The sequence below is a fragment of the Trachemys scripta genome, chromosome 1 (genome assembly GCF_013100865.1).
Source record: "Trachemys scripta elegans isolate TJP31775 chromosome 1, CAS_Tse_1.0, whole genome shotgun sequence".
NCBI classification, from domain to species: domain Eukaryota; kingdom Metazoa; phylum Chordata; order Testudines; family Emydidae; genus Trachemys; species Trachemys scripta.
Window position 1 is genome coordinate 188107635 of NC_048298.1, and position 19108 is coordinate 188126742.

The following is a 19108-nucleotide window of genomic DNA, read 5'->3' on the forward strand; positions in this document are numbered from 1 at the left end:
GTACATTGTTATTTAAATACCATTCACTGTATTTTTCATACAAGTTGTTCGTGACCCTTTATTGGCATACAACGTATAGTGCACAGAACAAGATGCCATGCATGTATTTAAAGTGGTTGAAAATTGTATATATATGCACCCACACACCATTATTTGAGAAATGTTGTGTATTCATGCAATTAAACACTAGTGTAACACACATGCATGAGGGGGCAGATGTAGGTTGTGCAAGTTTAACTGGGCATCCTCAGCAATCCCTAGAGCAGCGCTGGAATAATTTATGTTTCTAATCCTAAAGTTTGCGTACTTACCACAGACAGCCTGTGGATGTGTGGTTACAGCAAGAAAAGTGAATGTAAAAATGGCACCTGCTCAACAGATCCAATCCCTGTATATTTTCAAAGTGATCTGCTTACTTCGTTAAAAAAAAAATTAAAACTATTGTTTACACACTGTTAGCTCTGCAGTGCTAACAAAAATATACAAGAATGAGCTAAATTCTATTCTGATTCACACCTCAAGAGATTTTTTTTTCCCTAAGCACCAGCTACAGAACATTTATTACTTCTGATGGTGCAAAAGCTAGAAGGAAGTCAGATTCACTATCAGATCCAACTTAAGCTGCAGGGATGGCAGGTAGGAAAATAAGTATTTTTACCTGTAAAGTGAGCAAATGTGATGATTTTCCATAGCAGTGAAAATCAGGTAATGTTACCAAATGCAATAAATCTATTCTTGTACAATATAATAGTCTGTGTGTAATTAGTGGTCCAAATTAAGGCAATTGGCAGGAAAGCTTAGAAGAGGTTTATTCCTATCTAGCCTTGGTAGTTTAAAATATGTATTATATGCAGTGAAACAGCAGGACCCCAAAGCAGTGGCATTCATTACCCAGCATGCTTCGTTGGAGGATGTATTCTCTCTGAGGCCTTGGCTACACTCGCGGATTCACAGCGCTGCCTCGGCTGTGAAGCGCGAGTGTTGTCGCACCACCAGCGCTACAAGAGCTCTCTCGCAGCGCTGCAAGTACTCCACCTCTCCGAGGGGAATAGCTTGCAGCGCTGCGAGCGAGTGTGCAGCGCTGCAGGTGCTGATTACACTGGCGCTTTACACCGCTGCACTCGCTGCGCTCGGGGAGGGGTGTTTTTTCACACCCCTGAGCGCAGCAAGTGCAGCACTGTGAATCGCCAGTGTAGCCAAGGCCTTAGCATCAGCTTTCTCCTCCTAATGACCAAACAGATCAAGCTTAAAAAGTAACATCCTCTGTTTTTAAAGCAGTCATTAGGTTTGCATTTTAAGTTCTCATCTTCCTTTACCCTGGTATTTTTTCCATTTTTGAAATCTGGAACTGACAGACTGTTTTGTAATTTTAAAACAAAGGTCTTTTTTAAAGTCACCTGTGAACTGGATTGGTACTTTTTCCATTTGTTTTGTTAGATATTTGAGGCTGAAGATTTTCCTACATAATTTTTATTTACACACAAAGTCATATATTCACAGTGTACTTCACATAAAACAAAAATAGGTAAAAAGATGCAGTACAACAAAGGCAGAAAGATAAACAGTTTAGGTTATTTCCACTATAATGTGCTGATTAAAGTAAACTAAAGTACTGTATTTATTACACTCTTCATAGAACACCATGACAACAGGAAAACTTTGAAATAGTTGGAGGAGACAGGGGGGAACTCATTAAGGCCATTTCCCTCGTTTACCTGAAGGCTTGCTTGTTTTAGGTAAGTACTCTTGAGTAGCTGCAATAAAGGAGGAGCTGAAATGCCTAGAGAACTAGCCAGCCCGGCACAGGAACACAAAACAGCAGACAGGCAAGCACTATGGAGGCTGCAGCTGCTAAATTCTTGTTCCAGACTGCAGTGACTCAGATCTGTCACTCTGCCAGAGATATCCAGCCACATTCTCTCCATCCAAGAGAACAGCCAGAAAGGTAAGACAGAGGAAAGGAGAAATGCTTCCTCAACAACTCAGTTTTAAAAATCTCTAGCAGAAATACTATGTAGTTACAATGGGCAAAGACAGGACTTGCATAAAGGCAGGCATTCAGACCCTGGAGAAGAAATTCTGTGTTCTCTCTAACTATTGACAAAATTTTTCATTAAAATAACACCACCTGCTAAACTACACTGTGGGATCCATACCACTTCCTTTGGCAACAGAACAAAGTAATTGGAATAGCTAGCCTATCTCGTTGTTTAGACTTTAAATGCACATTGCCCATATTCAATGTGACCTTCTCAAATAGCTGATTGGAAACAGACTCCACCATACAGAACTATCAGCTTAAAAAAAATGAAAACACGTCTCTGTTTTATCTCCTATTTTTACATGTTAAAAACATATTACAGAGCTAGTCAGAATTTTTATTTTTGCAAAAAATTGTCCTTTTTATTTGTAGAAGGTTTCCAAATGATATTTTTTTCATTCAGCTCTAGTTACAAATAAGGTTGCTTTAACTGAAAGATAAGAACTGTTTTTTTCAGTTTATTTACTTTGAGTGTTTGACAGCAGTTAGAGTATAATCAGTTTCACTCTTTCCCCTTTGTGTGGGTATTTAGAAACAGAGGAGAGAAAATACATTTAAAAATAGGTAAATGTGGTTGTAAAACTTAAAAAATATTAGAGGGGAGAAAGAGGCTGGTGTAGTACCTGAAACTGCTGACATTTTTATTAAACTGATTAGATTTCAAGTCAGCAGCATCACTTTAATGCAATAAATTGCTAACTTAATAAAAATAGATCAGCCACCCTACGATCAACATATAAGCAAAAAAAAATCAAGTTGATCATGCAAAGCCAGGTGTAATCCACTTTAATTAGGAATACCTATTTGGGATGTCAGAGAGACAAGGTAGGCGAGGTAATTTCTATTGGAACAACATCTGTTAGTGGAAGGGACAAGCTTCAGAGCTCTTCCTCATGTCACTGAGGAATTGGGATAGTACAATTCAATAAACTACCTAATTTATTTAATGAATAATAAGATTCATAAGAAGTTAAGTATATTCTAGAAATTAAATATTCTAAAAATTGATTTAAGTGTAATCCCTTTGTGAGCCACTTGGATTGTGAAATCAATTAATATTGTACCGATAGCTAATATGTGGGAGTAACTGTTTATCCAGTTCAGACTTTCCTTTTATATTAATTTTAGTGCATGTAAACTGACAGCACATAGAGAAGAAGCCCACGGGCAGAATAATATCTACCACTGAAATCACATTTACCCACATCAATGTGTTGAGACAAGAATAAACTTATTTCAAAGGCACAGATAGCATGTAATGAAGATAACTGTCATTGCACTGAAATGTGCTTATTATCATAAAGAATTACCTATGAGAGTGTGTTGTTCTTCATTAAACTTTCAGCACCCCTACATTATGGAGACCCTGGATTCTCACAGCAAGAGATGCTGAACTGGGACGTCAAGGAATGGTAAGGTTAAGTTCTGGAAAAAATCATCAAAGAAAACCAAATGTGTTTAAAAAAAAAAGTCAAAACTAGGAGAACATAGGAGGCCAATTTTCTTATTATAAAAATTAGGGCGGTCGATTATTTGCAGTTAAGTCATGCAATAAACTAAAAAAATTATGAATTGCACTGTTAAACAATAGAATAACAATTGAAATTTATTAACTATTTTTGGATATTTTTCTACATTTTCAAATATATTGATTTCTATTACAACATATAATACAAAGTGCACAATGCTCACTTAATATTTTTATTACAAATATTTGCACTGTAAAAATGATAAACAAAAGAAATAGTATTTTGCAATTCACCTCATAGAAGTAGTATAGTGCAATCTCTTTATCGTGAAAGTGCAATTTACAAACATAGATTTTTTTTGTTACATAACTGCACTCAAAAACAAAACAATGTAAAACTTTAGAGCCTACGAGTCCACTCAGTCCTACTTCTTGTTCAGCCAATGGCTAGGACAAATAAGTTTGTTTACATTTACGGGAGATAATACCGCCAGCTTTTTATTTATAGTGTCACCTGAAAGTGAGAATAGGAATTCACATGGCACTTTTGTAGCTGGCATTGCAAGGTATTTATGTGCCAGATATGCTAAACATTCGTATGCTCCTTCATGCTTCGGCCACCATTCCAGAGGACATGCTTCCATGCTTATGACACTTGTTAAAAAAAGAATGCGTTAATTAAATTTTGACTGAACTCCTTGAGGGAGAATTGTATGTTTTGTGCTCAGTTTTACCCGCATTCTGCCATGTATTTCATATTATAGAAGTCTCGGTTGATGACCAAGCACATGTTGTTCATTTTAAGAACACTTTCACTGCAGATTTGACAAAATACAAAGAAGGTACCAATGTGAGGTTTCTAAAGATAGCTACAGCACTTGACCCAAGGTTTAAGAATCTGAAGTGCCTTCCAAAATCTGAGAGGGACGAGGTGTGGGGCATGCTTTTAGAAGTCTTAAAAGAGCAACACTCTGATGCGGAAACTACAGAACCTGAACCACCAAAAAAGAAAAATCAACCTTCTGCAGGTGGCATCTGACTCAGATGATGAAAGTGAACATGTCTCAGTCTGTACTGCTTTGGATCGTATTGAGCAGAACCCGTCATCAGCATGGACGCCTGTCCCCTGGAATGGTGGTTGAAGCATGAAGGGCAGGGGTGAAAGTAAGGTGGTACGGGCTGGTATGGCATACCGGTAAAAAGTAGCTGCCAGCACCGGCCCATACCGCTGACTTTAAAGCGCTGCCACAGTGCTTTAAAGCACTTTAATGTCGCTGCCCCTTTTGCGCCGCCCATAGGCAGCCCTGCCGGGCCCTTTAAATCACCACTGGAGCCCCGAGCGGTGTGGGCCAGGCAGCATGGATGGACAGGCTGGGGGACACTGACCCAAACCCCTTCCCTTCAGCCCGAGGCCCTGCACCTTCTGGGGGGGAGGGGGAAACAGAACTGGCCCCATACCAGTAAGAGCTCCATTTTACTTTCACCCCTGATGAAGGGACATATGAATTTGTATCGCATCTGGCACGTAAATATCTTGCAGTGCTGGCTAGAACAGTGCCATGTGAACATCTATTCTCACTTTCAGGTGACATTGTAAATAAGAAACGGGCAGCATTGTCTCCTGCACCTGTAAACAAACTTGTTTGTCTTAGTGATTGGCTGAATAAGTGGACTTGTAGGCGCAAAATTTTTTTCTTTGTTTTATTTTTGAATGCAGGGGTTTTTGTATATAATTCTATATTTGTAAATTCAACTTTCATGATAAAGGAGATTTAATTACAGTACTTGTATTAGGTGAATTGAAAAATATTGTTTCTTTTATTTTTTACAGCACAAATATTTGTAATCAAAAATAAATATAAAGTCAGCACTGTACACTTTGTATTCTGTGTTGTAATTGAAATAAAAATATTTGAAAATGTCGAAAACATCTAAAATATTTAAATAAATGGTATTCTATTATTGTTTAACAGTGCGATTAATTGCGATTAATTTTTTTAATCGCTTGACCGCCCTAATAAAAATAGAACAACAGTTTCAAGGTACATTTTTAATAACTCTGTTATTGTCTATAAAAACAGGACCTGGGATATCATAGCAGGTGTGAAAGGAAGCACAATAGTTAATGTTAAACAACAATTTCCATTTTACCACCATTACAATAACCTCTCAGGCTGAAGGTTTAATTTTTGGTCTCTGCCTAACTGTGAATGAGAGTGAGAAAGTTTGAGCAAAAAAAGTGATTTTTTTTTGGACAGTGTTACAGCTAAAACAGCTAGGGGAAGAAAGTTGAAATGTGGTATAAGAATAGTCTTTATTCAAAGGTACTTCTTAATATTCTGGTGATAGGTTTTTTTTAGTTCAAAATACATAGCTCCAAGGAAGGCGTAAATACATTTAATGTAGGTTCCAATCCTTCAAACATTTATGCACATGCTCAACTTTAAGCATGTGAATAATCCTATTGACTTCAATGGTAGTACTCACATGCATAAGTGTTTGCAGGATCAGATCCATAGCTATGTATCTGAAAAGTTACTGAAGCGAAGGCTACAGCTATCCACAATGTATATCTTATGAGGGTCACTGTTCATAGCGATTCCCCTACATTCTGAGGTGTGCAGCTGTGGAGCACCTTTTCTTCCCTTTTTGTGGGCCTTTTAAGGTTGGAGGCTGCTGCTGACCCAACCTTTGGATGGCTCCTGGATGAGAGCCAAGGAGGCAACTCCAGCAGGCTTACAGAAGAATGTACCTACACAGCAGAGTTCTAAGCTTTGCTGGCAGGTACGCATCAGATGAGTGGGTCTCCCACCCAACACTCCTTAGCACGTCTGCATCTATGGATACTCAGAACCAGCAGTGAGAACTTGAGGAATAAAGTAGCTAGAAGTTCCAAAGAGACTGGGCAACTTGGAGGAATTAAAGTTTCCGGGATCAGACAGCTGTAATACTCTTTACGTTGAAAAAATATCACATCTGTATAGAACGCTTTATGCAACCTATACATGAGGTTTTCAGCTGTGCTTGGCTCCTACCAATTTATTCACTGAATGTATGAAGTTCATCCATGTTAATTGCTAGGAGCCTGCCACTGTTAAAAAATTTATGCACAGTTCAAACAGCTAGTTTTAATATTAATGTTTCCCTTGTTGTCCAGAACCTCCCAACTCCCTCTCTTTTATGCTGCAGGGCCCACCCAAGCTCCCCCATTAAACCAGGAGTCTCCACAGTTGGGGACCTAATGAGGAATGAAGGAGAAGAGCCCCACTTTGGCACTCCTTACCAGGTGCACAATAGCTGAGGAAGATTCTTGACTACTTTATAAGGTGGGGGGGCGGATAACGAGGGGGAAGCCCCATTCTAATAGACTTAAGCAAGCTTCCTCAGCTACAGAATTCCTATATTTGCAGAAGAATGACATCTACCTATGAGCTTCCTAAAGTGCATGAGGCAAGATGTTCCGTTGGTGTCTAGCCAAGTAATTCTATATTATGGAAGTTGCACATGCTACATCAACAGAGCTTCGAGTCCCGAAGAGTGAAGTAGCTTTATTTTCCCCCTCTTCCTTTTAGAAAAGAAACAGGAAATTCCATACAAAAAACACATTGAGAAAGTGAAAATTGCACAGCAAAACACTAAAGAATGGAAAATTGGCAACATTAAGATTACACAAGTAACCTTAACTCAGTCCCTTAGTGCACATGCATTACAATACAATCTTTAGTTGTCTGATAATTAAGGCAACTGTCATGGGTATTTTTAGTAAAAGTCATGGACTGGTCACAGACAATGAACAAAAATTCACGGCCCATGACCTGTCCATGACTTACCATAATTTCCCCTGACTAAATCTTAGTGGGGATGGGGTGTCACTGCTGGGGGTGGTGGTGGCTGGGGGCCTCCTGCTTGGGGGGGGGGCGCCCTGGGGGGGCCAGCGGCACCACCTGCTGGGAGCTGCCAAGAAGAGGCTGCTCCAGCCACCCCCAGGGCTGCCCCCCTCGCCTCTCCTCTCTTCTGCTGCTCCAGCCACCCCAGTACCACTGCTGGGGGCTGGTGAATAGAAGCTGCTCCGTCCACCCCGGGACAACTGCTCAGGCAGTCCTTGAGGCCACCTGAGCAGGAGCTGGTGCAGCTAGCTCTGGGGCCACTCCAGCAGTGGCTGGCATAGCTGGCTGCAGGGCCAACTGAGCGGCTGGCTGCAGAAGTGCTCCAGCAGAAGCCCTAGGCCAGCTGCTTGGGCGGCCCTGGGGTCAGCCACACTGGCTGCTGCAGAAATCATGGAGGTTGCGGAAATTCATGGAATCCATGACTTCCGTGGCCTCCGTGAGATATGGAGCCCTATGGATAATATACTTTTCCTCATATAACACAAAACATACAGGTTTTCCTACCCCTGAAATACATATGTATCATTTTCCAACACTGTCTACTGTTGCATATGCCAGATAAGTCTATTAAAGTATTAAAAAATGTTACACATTAAGTCACACTTACACACAAAGTTCAATTTAATAGTGAAAATGTGGTGGCATATACAGGTGCCTGATTTAGATGTGTAGTTAACTGCTTCACCCCCTGAATGCTTCTGAGAAATTATTTACTCTTGGTTTAAAATAAGAATGTGTGATATATGGGAAGATCATATAAAATGTAAGTCAAACATATACATTTTAATACTGAAAATAATTTAAGTATTAAAAATATTACAAGATGCTATACACATTATTTAAATGTGCGTAGGAAAGATAGAAAGTATGTCAAGAGACCATCCTTGTTTAACCAGGAGATCTTCAATTATCTGAAACTCAAAAAGAGTCCTACAGAAAGTGGAAACTAGGTTAAATTACAAAGGATGGATATGAGCAAAATTAGAAAGGCCAAGGCACAAAACAGGATTATACTAGCTAGGAACACAAAGAGTAACAAGAAAACATTCTATAAATACATTAGAACCAAGAGGAAGAGCAAGGACAGGGTAGCCCATTACTCAGTGAGGGGGGGAAAAACAATAAACAGCATATGTGGAAATGGCAGAAGTGCTAAATGACCCAGAGAATACCAGTGAAAATGAGGTAGGATCAGAAGCTAAAATAGGGAAAGAATAAGTTAAAAATTACTTAGACAAGTTAAACGTCTTCAAGTCACCAGGGCCTTATGAAATACATCCTAGAATAATCAAGGAGCTGACTAAGGAGATATTTGAACCATTAGCAATTATCTTTGAAAAGTCATGGAAAACTGAAGAGAGTCCAGAGGACTGAAAAAGAGCAAATATAGTGCCAATCTATAAAAAGGGAAATAAGGACAACCTAGGGAATTACAGACCAGTCATCTTAACTTCAGTACCCAGAAAGATAATGGAACAAATAATTAAGTAATCAATTTGTGAACACCTAGAAAATAATAAGGTGATAAGTAACAATCACAATGGATTATTCAAGAACAAATCATATAAAACCTACCTAATAGCTTTCTTTGACAGGGTAACAAGCCTTGTGGATGGGGTCGGGGGAAGTAAATATTGTATATCTTGACTTCAGTAAGGCTTTTGATACTGTCTCACGTAACCTTCTCATAAACAAACTAGGGAAATACAACCTAGATGGAGCGACTATAAGGTGGGTGCATAACTGGTTGGAAAACCGTTCCCAAAGAGTAATCAGTCATTCACAGTCAAGCTGGAAGGGCATATTAAGTGGGGTCCTGCAGGGATCAGTTCTGGGTCTGGTTCTGTTCAATATCTTCTTCAATAATTTAGATAGCGAACATAAGAACGGCCATACTAGGTCAGACCAAAGGTCCATCCAGCACAGTATCCTGTCTGCCGACAGTGGCCAATGCCAGGTGCCCCAGAGGGAGTGAACCTAACAGGTAATGATCAAGTGATCTCTCTCCTGCCATCCATCTCCACCCTCTGACAAACAGAGGCTAGGGACACCTTTCTATTTAAAATGCTTAATAGGAGTCCAGAGTAAAAGTTTTCATTTAGTTCTCTAATCTTCATGGATTATTCCATAGACCTGGATTATTAATATCAAAAACTAGCAGAAAAAACACACAAACATTACAGGCCATCTTTATAGATTTTAAAGAAGAAGAAAAGAGTACAAGTTTGCCAATACTTGTTAGATGCACCACATTATATTAGGGGTTTGTCTACGCAGTGGTGGGGCAACTAATCTGCCACTTTCGAGTTAATCCACTTTGAAAACTCATGCGTATGTACAACGCACCTAATTGTAGTGCATGGACTCTGCATTTATCATGAACTCTGGAGTCCTGTTGCAAACTGAACTACCTTTGCTGCAAAGGAAATTAGTCTAGTATTGTTCATGTGCATGCAATGATGCTATGCGCTGCTTTGGTAGTCTTTTAACGACTATCCCACAGTGCTTTGCAGGCAACCATTGCTGACATGTCTGTTTACCTGTGTGCCCTCCCCTGCTCTGGGATGAAGTTGACTGCATGTCCCCTCACATTTAAATGCTGGCACACAGACAGATTTTGTCCATTCACTCCTGGACACTCCACAATAGCTGCAATAATACTCCAGAAGCCTCCACCATGCCTTGAGCAGCCGATTGGAGCCTAACCAAGACCTTGGAGCTCATCACCACCTGGGGCAAAGTATTAGTGCAGGAAGCTCTTGTGACCAGCCACTGTAATAAAAATATTTTTTGTGGACATTGCTAGATAGATGTCAATGAGGAGGCGGCACAATTGGGATGCCAAACAGGACCAGATAGGCAGCGAAAAGCTCAGGAGCACCTACATGAAAGACAAAGGACAAAAGGGGGGGAGGGAAATCCAGCAGGGGCTTGTTTTAAGTCCTTATCAATGGCAGAACGGTTGGCAAACCTGAGGGGCATAAAACAGAGAACTTGTGATGAAATGTTCATGGACATTATTACAGCATCCCAGAAACAAAAGAATTAAAAAAATGCAGAGAGGTAGAGGCAGTATCTGAAGACTAAGAGGAATCCAACAAGGAGCTTTCCAGGGAGATCACTGCAGTGGCAAAGAACAGTATGGAAAGGGATACAGGGACGAAGAGCTCCTGGAGGCAATAAAAAGCCTTGATGCTCTGTTGCAGCACATTACTGTTAGGGCAGCAGGCAATGCAGTACTGCAAACCACCACCCAGCCATGTTATGCAGCCCTGGACAATACAGGCTACTGAGAACAACTCCTCTCCCCTCTCCCAGAGGCCATCGCTCCTTCCAGACCATCAAGAACATTGGCAAATGGACCCCAGCTCTTTTGAGCCCTCTATTGCCCCTGGTATCTTTGAGCTTTGGCACTCTATCCCAGAAAGCCCACAAACCAGAAAAGCCAGAGCCAAGATTTATACTTGCCAGTGACTTTAAGCTCCCCAGCCCATTGTGTTGTGCCTGGCAGTGCACTGTTTTGTTTCACTGGTGGTTCAATGAAACAGTTTTGTTTTTAATATGTTGTTTAATAATTAAAAGCCATTTGTCATTTTCGTTTCAGTTGAGCCTTTACTTCTGTTTGTTACATAACAGATTATGAAATTAAAAGTTCATTATTACATTAATAAGGAACCAGCTGTTCATTTTACACAGAAAATAGTTGTTTGCACTAATTCATAAGGTTTTACAAACACATGTAGGCAACAACGCAGGGTGCAATAGGTATTGCCACAACGTTGCACTTTCAACATGCATAAACAATGCTGAAACAAAACTAATCCCACACCCTTCACAGCTTTACAGCTGGATGTACAGCTACAGTTTCAGGCCTGAGACTCAAAATAAGAGCAATAGGCGGCCCTGACAGCATTTCCCTTGGCTGTTTGCATTCTGTATTGGACACCTTGCTGGGTGCTGAAGCAGCTGAGTAAGTCTCTGCACCTCAGCCTCCCACCCACCGCTCTTACTCTCACAAATATAGTGCAAAATACAACATGCTGCTATGATCTCCAGGATGTTTTTTTCTGCAGCTTCCAATCGACTTCTCCAACAGCACCATTTCCCTTTCAGATCTCTACTCAGCTACCATTCTGCAGCTACGGGGGCAGTAGTTAAACAGTTTTTTCCTTGTGTCCAAGTGGTCTGTGAATGGCTTCATTAACCAGGGAAGGAGAGGATAAGCTGGGTCTCACAGGATGACCAAAGCAATGTCCACATCAATAAAAATCCACCGTGTTGCCAGGGGCAAACAGTCCTTTCTCCATTAATTTTAATAGAGCAGAGTTTCAAAATATCCTAGCTTCATGTGGATTCTTGCAGACAACCCAGCATTTGTGTCCATAAGCCTGCCATGGTTTTTGACAAGCCCTTGGAGCATCATGGAGAACTACTCTTTTCTCTTTATGAATTTTGAGCCCTGATGGGGCTAATAGGCATATGGGTCCCATCAATTGCCCAAATACAGTCTGGGAACCTCACGCATGCAAAGTCATCAATAACCTCCTGAGAATTACGAAGCTTTTTAACATGGTGCAACAGTACCTTTTCCGTGGCATCATACCCCTGCATGACAATGACCGCAATGGTTGATCTTCCCACACCAAAATTGGTTTGCTATGGAGCAGTAGCCTTTGGGGGTGGCCAGCGTCCAGATGGCAATTGCTACCTGCAGTGCCCCATACTCCTGGGTAAGCATGTTGGTTCGCTGCCACTGAAGCTCCAGGGCTAGTGCAGCACATATCTCCAGAAAGGTTGTCTTCCCCATCGTGAAATTCTTTCACCACTGCTGGTCATCCCAGGTCTGCAGAACAATCATTTCCTACCAATCCACGCTAGTTTCCTGAGCCCAGAAGCAGGACTGCACACTGTGAAGCTGCCCCAGGAATGGTCCTTGTGATCACAGAACCCCACCTTGGGAGCTGCCAGCTGATGTGCCAAGACTACCCCTGCCCCTGCCTTCCTGCCCCATCACCTTAGGACTTCAGTGCCTAAGACTTGCTAGCCTGCTGCAAACCCAAGCCAGACTTGCTAGCCTGCTGCAAACCCAGACCCAAGTCTAAATCACGTCCCCTAACAGCTGTAGGCTTACCTGAAAGCAGCTAACAGAAGTGTTCTTGTCTTTAACACTCAGATGCCCAACTCCCAATGGGGTCTAAACCCAAATAAATCCATTTTACCCTGTATAAAGCTTATGCAGGGTAAATTCATAAATTGTTCGTCCTCTATAACACTGACAGAGAGATATGCACAGCTGTTTGCCCACCCAGGTATTAACACATTCTCTGAGTTAATTGATAAGTAAAAAGTGATTTTATTAAATACAGAAAGTAGGATTGAAGTGGTTCCAAGTAGTAACAGACAGAACAAAGTAAGTCACCAAGCAAAATAAAATAAAACACGCAAATCTATGTCTAATCAAACTGAATACAGAATCTCACCCTTAGAGATGCTTCAGTAAGTTTTTAATTCAGACTGGACACCTTCCAGGCCTGGGCACAATTCTTTCCCCTGGTACAGCTCTTGTTCCAGCTCAGGTGGTAGCTAGGGGATTCTTCATGATGGCTTGTTCTGTTCTACCCATTTATATATCTTTTGCATAAGGCGGGAATCCTTTGTCCCTCTGGGTTCCCACCCCCCCACTTCTCAATGGAAAAGCACTAGGTTGAAGATGGATTCCAGTTCAGGTGACATGATCACATGTCACTGTAAGACCCCAAGCCTTCATTCCTCCCAGCCTGACTCACAGGATGGCTTGCCTGCAAACAGAGCCATCCACAGTCAATTGACCTGGTTGATGGAAGCCATCAAGATTCCAAACAACCATTAATGGCCCACACTTTGCATAATTACAATAGGCCCTCAGAGTTATATTTCATATTTCTAGTTTCAGATACAAGAGTGATACATTTATACAAATAGGATGACCACACTCAGTAGATTATAAGCTTTGTCCTCACAAGAGATCTTTTGCATGAAGCATATTCCAGTTATATTATATTCACTCATTAGCATATTTTTATAAATAATATCATATTGACTGCAACGTCACAGTCCTCTACTATCAGTTGCTTGGTGTCTTCCTCATCCACATCCTGGTTCCGTTGCTGCTGAAGATTCTTCTGTTGCTGGAAGAGCTGCTGCCACCACATTGTCTGCTCTGTGGTGCAGCTGGTGAAGTCCAACACTGATTCATACAGTGTTGAGTGCTGAAATACACATCAAGCAGCCTCTGCATATTTGAGGTTGCCAGCAAAGTGGCATGGAGCATTGTTGGAACAGAGCTGGCTGACAGCAATTCTAAAAAGGCATTGGCCTGCACATAAAGTAAGAACAGGACGAAGACAGATGAATCGTGGGATTTTTCCTTTATTAATGTTGAACTCCCTGGCTTCTGCTATGCATCCCACAATGTGCAGCAAGAAAAAACCCACAATGGACTTTTCTCAGCAGCAAAGCAAAGGAGCGTGGGTTACCCTCCAAGAATGCCATGCCTTCAGTTCTCAGCAAGTCACTGCCATGTGAACACAATGATGCACACTGACAGAGGGCATAGCATTCCATGTGCATTGGCAGAGGGCATACCATCCCATATGCATGCTACTACTGCAGCTTGCATACTGTGCATTCCCAGATGTGCAGCAAAAAAGATGCAGATTAAACCCCCATGCATGCAGACATATCTTGTTTTTCAGAGCACCCAGCAAATTAGTACAAATATGCTCTTTTGCGTGTTTAGCCAGCATAACAAGATCGCTTTCAAAGTCTCCATCAAACGGGACACCATCTTAGAGCCCGGCCATCCTTTTAATAAGAGCCAGATTAAGTTTTAGGTCACAGGTTTTCAGTACGGACAAGGCATTCTGCCTTGTTATGGAAGGAGTGTCATATTTCTCAACAGCAATTACGTATTGATGAAATCTGCAGTAAATCTTGATTTTCTTTGTATAACACTTGGCCTTGAGGTCACACAGGTATAAGGGGTAAAATAGGGAAGGAGACTTATTGGCCCAGGTTGGAATTGTGAGCTGTATAGGGGCTTTCAAATACAAATTCAAAGCAAAGTTTTTATCTACATTTTGGTTCACTGCCTTTAATCTTTCATAGTGCCCTCAGAGTGCTTTTGTAAAGGGGCACTCACCTGTTGAGCAGCTGGGTGTGGTACTACAGTCCTTTTCTTGCTTCTGGTGTCCCGAGCAGGCTGTCAGCCACCCTTGGAGGATCTTCAGTGTCTTGACCCTCCAGTCAAGTCACAGTGTCCAAATAAATCCTTTCTGACATATTAAAAAGTCAGATAATTAAACAGTCTATTTCCCCTCACTAGGGCCTTCAGCCCTGCCTCTGGGCCCTTTAAATTCAGTCCTGTATTTTAGCTCCTAAACAAGGCCTGTCCCCTTCTTGGGGTTTAGACCACTTTATCTAGGCCACTAGAGGAACCCAGCCCAGGCACCCTATACACAGCAGCCACACACTTCTCACCACCTTTATTACCAGCCCTATCTCAGGATCAACATCCCCAGGTTCTTCTCCCTCTGCAATCTCAGTGTAAATTCAGCCAGAAATAACCTCTAGCTACTTGTCATTCTCCTTTGGCCAGAGAAGAACCCACTTCTTCCCTCCTTTGGTCCAAGCCAGGAACTGATATGCTAAGCTCCTGCAGCTCCTTTTATCTAAGCCTGCTGGGTTCTGACTGGCTGTCTCTAGCCCTTGGAGAACCAGGTCTCTCTAGTTTTCAAGATGGCCACTCCAGTAAGGCCTCTCTAGGCAGTGGTGGAGGACCACTTTTGAGGTTCTTTCCCTTGTACCTTGCTTTTTCCTGGGGTGGGGTGCAGAAAAGCAGCAGGTCTTCCCCAGTACAACCCATCACAGCTTTGCTGTACCAAGTTAGTCACTGCAGTATCAGAACCTGTGTAGGTAAGTTCAGCAATAGCTATCCATTGACTATCCTCTATGGACAGGGATACAGACTAGATGATCCAAAAAATCTTTTTAATCTCTATCTTCTGTGGTACCCTCCTCATTTTGAAAAATACCATGGGATCTTTGATTTCACTCAGCAGCTCCCTCTCCAGGACCAGGGTAAAAGAGACTTCAGTTTAACATCTCATTCACAGTACCTCTAATAGTATAGCATCTCCTAGTATTCCACTGCAGTGTCTGCATTGGATAGGAGCACAAATTGTGGTGTGGCTCGAGTCCTCCATTTTAGAGGTTATTGCTGCCAGCTGAACCCAAAAAACACAAAAGAAATGTCTTGGTGTGTTTGTTCAGCACCTAGCACAATGGACCGGGTCCATTAGGTGCTACATTAGCAAAGTAATAATAATAGTAATCATTTAAAAAAGAATGTTACCTTTAAAACAAAAGCCTGAAATATTGAATTATTCATTTAGATGGGAAGTTTTAAGTACAGTAATTTGAAAATTTAACTCAGTGGAATTATACTCCACAGATGTCTGATATTATAATACCTGTGATTTAATTAATATATAGTATGCATTTTCTTGCCATTACAAGAAAATTGTAAAATCTTAGATAATTTTTATAGCTGTTTCTAAATCACACATATGTGTCTTTACAGTCTGAACTGGACGGTGATCAGAGAAATTTTAGCTCAAAAGGAGCTTTGGGGTTTCAGCATCCAGTGAGGTGAGATGAATCCTATAAGTTGATCCAGGAAAAGTGAAATTTGTATTTTTGTTCTTCAGTAATAAACTTCCTCCGTGACAAAGTGTTAAACTGTGTAATTCACCTGAGAAGACACAAGGTAAGCAGGATCTGAAGCAATATGCTAAATCATGACATTAGAAAGCCATAGAAAGAGCCAATGTCATCCTGACAGACCAGACTTACCCCACTGTGAGTTAAGGTTTCATAATTAACATTCCTCAAAAAAGGAAATTTAAAATCAAGGTATCTAATAGTACATACCTTCTCCTCCTCTACCCAGAGAGAGGCATCTCACCACTAGAACCACCCCACACAAAAACAGATCACAGCCTTAAACCAGCCTTCCAGCACCCTTCCTCAAACTCCCCACCACCATTAACAAACAAACACATCCTCTCTCTGACTACCAAGTCTGCACAGTTCTAGAAAAATCACATTTGCTCATGTTCTCAGGAGCAACACTTTGTCAAATAGAGACCTCTGGCTAACCCAATATTTGACACCCCCCCCCCCAAAAAAAAAAAAAAAAAAAAGTAACTGGGGATAAACAGTCACTGCCAAAACCAATAGTACTGACCAGGGAATAGATGGGACTACTTCAATGAGGCCTTTAGATAGAAGGATGGTTTAAAACATGGAGAGATGAAGAGGAGAGAGAAGCCATCAAGGATTCAGAAGAGCTTCCCTTCCACAAGGAAGGGAAGAAATGTAGCCTTCAGACACAAGCCTTGAGTCAGTTAGTCTGGAAGGATTCTAATACACCTCTACCCTGATATAACGCGACCCGATATCATATGAATTTGGATATAACATGGTAAAGCAGTGCTCCAGGGGGGCGGGGCTGCGCACTCCGGCGGATCAAAGCAATATAACGTGATATAATGATATAACGCGGTTTCACCTATAACGCGGTAAAATTTTTTGGCTCCCGAGGACAGCGTTATATCGAGGTAGAGGTGTAGTTTACATGTTTTTTATAAGTGGTTTTGTTTTGTTTTACTAGACTTTATTTGCCCAAATCTAAATCTCAGAAGTTCCTACACAACATTGGAAAGAAGGTTCTGGCCAGTTTTCCAGTACAAGCCACAATTCATTTCTACAACGACGACTCTGATTCTGAAGATGACGAGGAAGGAAGGAATTCAGCTTTATAATGAACGTACTCAGCCTCTGAGGACCATGTAAATGAAGAGACAAAAAATGGCCTCTAATGTGTTTACTAGCAAAAATCATATAAACCAAAAAACAGATCTAAAGCTCATGTGAGAATCATCTTCTTGCTGTCATGTGAAAAATAGTGGGGAGATGCAAATGGCAACAAACATGGAAGGTTTGTTTTCTTTTTGGGAGGCTTACAGGAACAAAAGTCCTTAGAGCAGTTTTTAGAATTTGAAGTTGCAAGAGCTTAGTGTGGTCCCCAAACTCACTCTGGCTGGAGTAACATCTGTATTAAGACCACTAATGTCACTGTTACCATTGCACTGTGTTCAGCACAAATGCTATATTATGTTGTGTTGGAAGATGAAAATATATGCCTGATTATGGGAAAAATATACACGCCCCCAACACCTCTCTAAATTTGATTTTTTTTGGTGAGATGTGTAAAATGAGAAACTCATATCCATTGTCCCACTATATCGTCTGGGATTCTGCCTGTAAGCTGCTACAAGTTCTGCTCCCTAAGTAATCAGAAAAGAGCCCTGCCATTAATCAGGGAAAGGTGCCAAAGCATGAATAATAAAATATGATTTAACAGTGAATTAAGGTGAGTATTAGAGAATTTTAAACAACAAAACAACAACAACAACAAAGGCTGAGGTATAGCTATAGAAGGACCTAAGATGCATGAAAAACGTGCAGAAGAGAAAATTTAAGAAGGGTCCGAACTACAAAATTCAAATCCTATTCTAAACTTTTCTAAAATGTAGTGGGTTTGAAGCAGGGATTTTAGCATAGCTTATTACAAATCAACTATAAAGTTTGGATTTAGAGCGGAACATCCTCTAGTTTATTTTGTGTTCAGACGCAGGGTGACTAAGTTACTGCTTAGTCTTGCTAATTGCTTTCATAAGCCATTTTAACAACATTATGCCAAGTTCACCTTTCTAGACGAAGCTTTTAAAATCTGCTTCCTATCACAGACTTTGACATGTAGGCAGGGTTTTGAAAGGATTCTTTATTACACCCCTCCCCTGCAAACTTCCAAATTCAAAATATCTCTTCCTAGTTGTTCTCTAGTTTCTCACTTGTAGTGTTGGAGTATTGCTGTTTGTCTTATAAATATTTTGTACAGTTTCTAGATGTATGAAAAGAATTAACTGCCATCTTATTTTGAGTACAGCCCTGATTCTGCAAAGATTTATGCATGTTCTTAACTTTATGTATTTCTGAATATTTCAGTTGAAATCAGTGGGACTACTCTTGTCCCTAAAGTTATGTGCTTGAATAACAGCTTGCAGAATTAGGGTATAAGACATTCCATTGCATTAAATTAGATTTACTGGAACAATATCAATTTAATTTTTAATTTTTTTTCTCTCCTTTGTAAAAACTTGTATACAGATTAGAAAATAAAATGTCTCACTTTTCATTTGAGAAACATTAATGTTCTCCTTTCCCCTAAATTTCTAATGGAATTGAAATGAGCATTGCTATTTATTTCCTTCTTTGTGCTGCAGTCACATGATTACAGTATATCTCTGGGATCAGGACAAGTCCAATCCCGTAGTTCTTAATTTAAGTACAGTACATGTATTGTCTTCTATAGGTCATTTTATGTGAGTCATGATTGCTCACATGAATAAGGGATTGTAGAATCAGGGCCAATGTTAGTTACCAGTTGCTGCATTGGGTGGCAAAGGAACTAGGTTTTGTTTTCACATCATCATTACTGCATGATAGTAATGGTAACAATGGGATTTTAAGGAAAAGAGCATACCTGGAATCAGGGAATATCCCCTCCTGCAGAATCAAACTGTTTTAAAGACAGATCTAATTACGAAG

The 19108-nt window shown here is 40.8% G+C and overlaps 1 protein-coding gene across 1 annotated transcript; it reads left to right on the top strand.

Moving 5' to 3' along the window:
- Window positions 1-1767: 1767 nt before the first annotated feature.
- Window positions 1768-18842, top strand: RIPPLY3 (ripply transcriptional repressor 3). The gene is made up of 4 exons (XM_034752687.1): window positions 1768-1945; window positions 3387-3453; window positions 16017-16084; window positions 17109-18842. Exons 1-4 carry the CDS (start codon window positions 1836-1838, stop codon window positions 17257-17259), a joined length of 396 nt encoding a protein of 131 aa, XP_034608578.1. The 5' UTR covers window positions 1768-1835; the 3' UTR covers window positions 17260-18842.
- The last annotated feature ends 266 nt before the right edge of the window (window positions 18843-19108 follow it).

Bases quoted from the DNA above. Each gene is read 5' to 3' on its own strand.
- RIPPLY3 (XM_034752687.1), top strand. From the start codon at position 1,836: ATGGAGGCTGCAGCTGCTAAATTCTTGTTCCAGACTGCAGTGACTCAG. The intron at 1,946-3,386 runs GTAAGACAGAGG...TTAAACTTTCAG, and splicing joins CCAAGAGAACAGCCAGAAAG to CACCCCTACATTATGGAGAC. The intron at 16,085-17,108 runs GTGAGATGAATC...TTGTTTTACTAG, and splicing joins GGGTTTCAGCATCCAGTGAG to ACTTTATTTGCCCAAATCTA.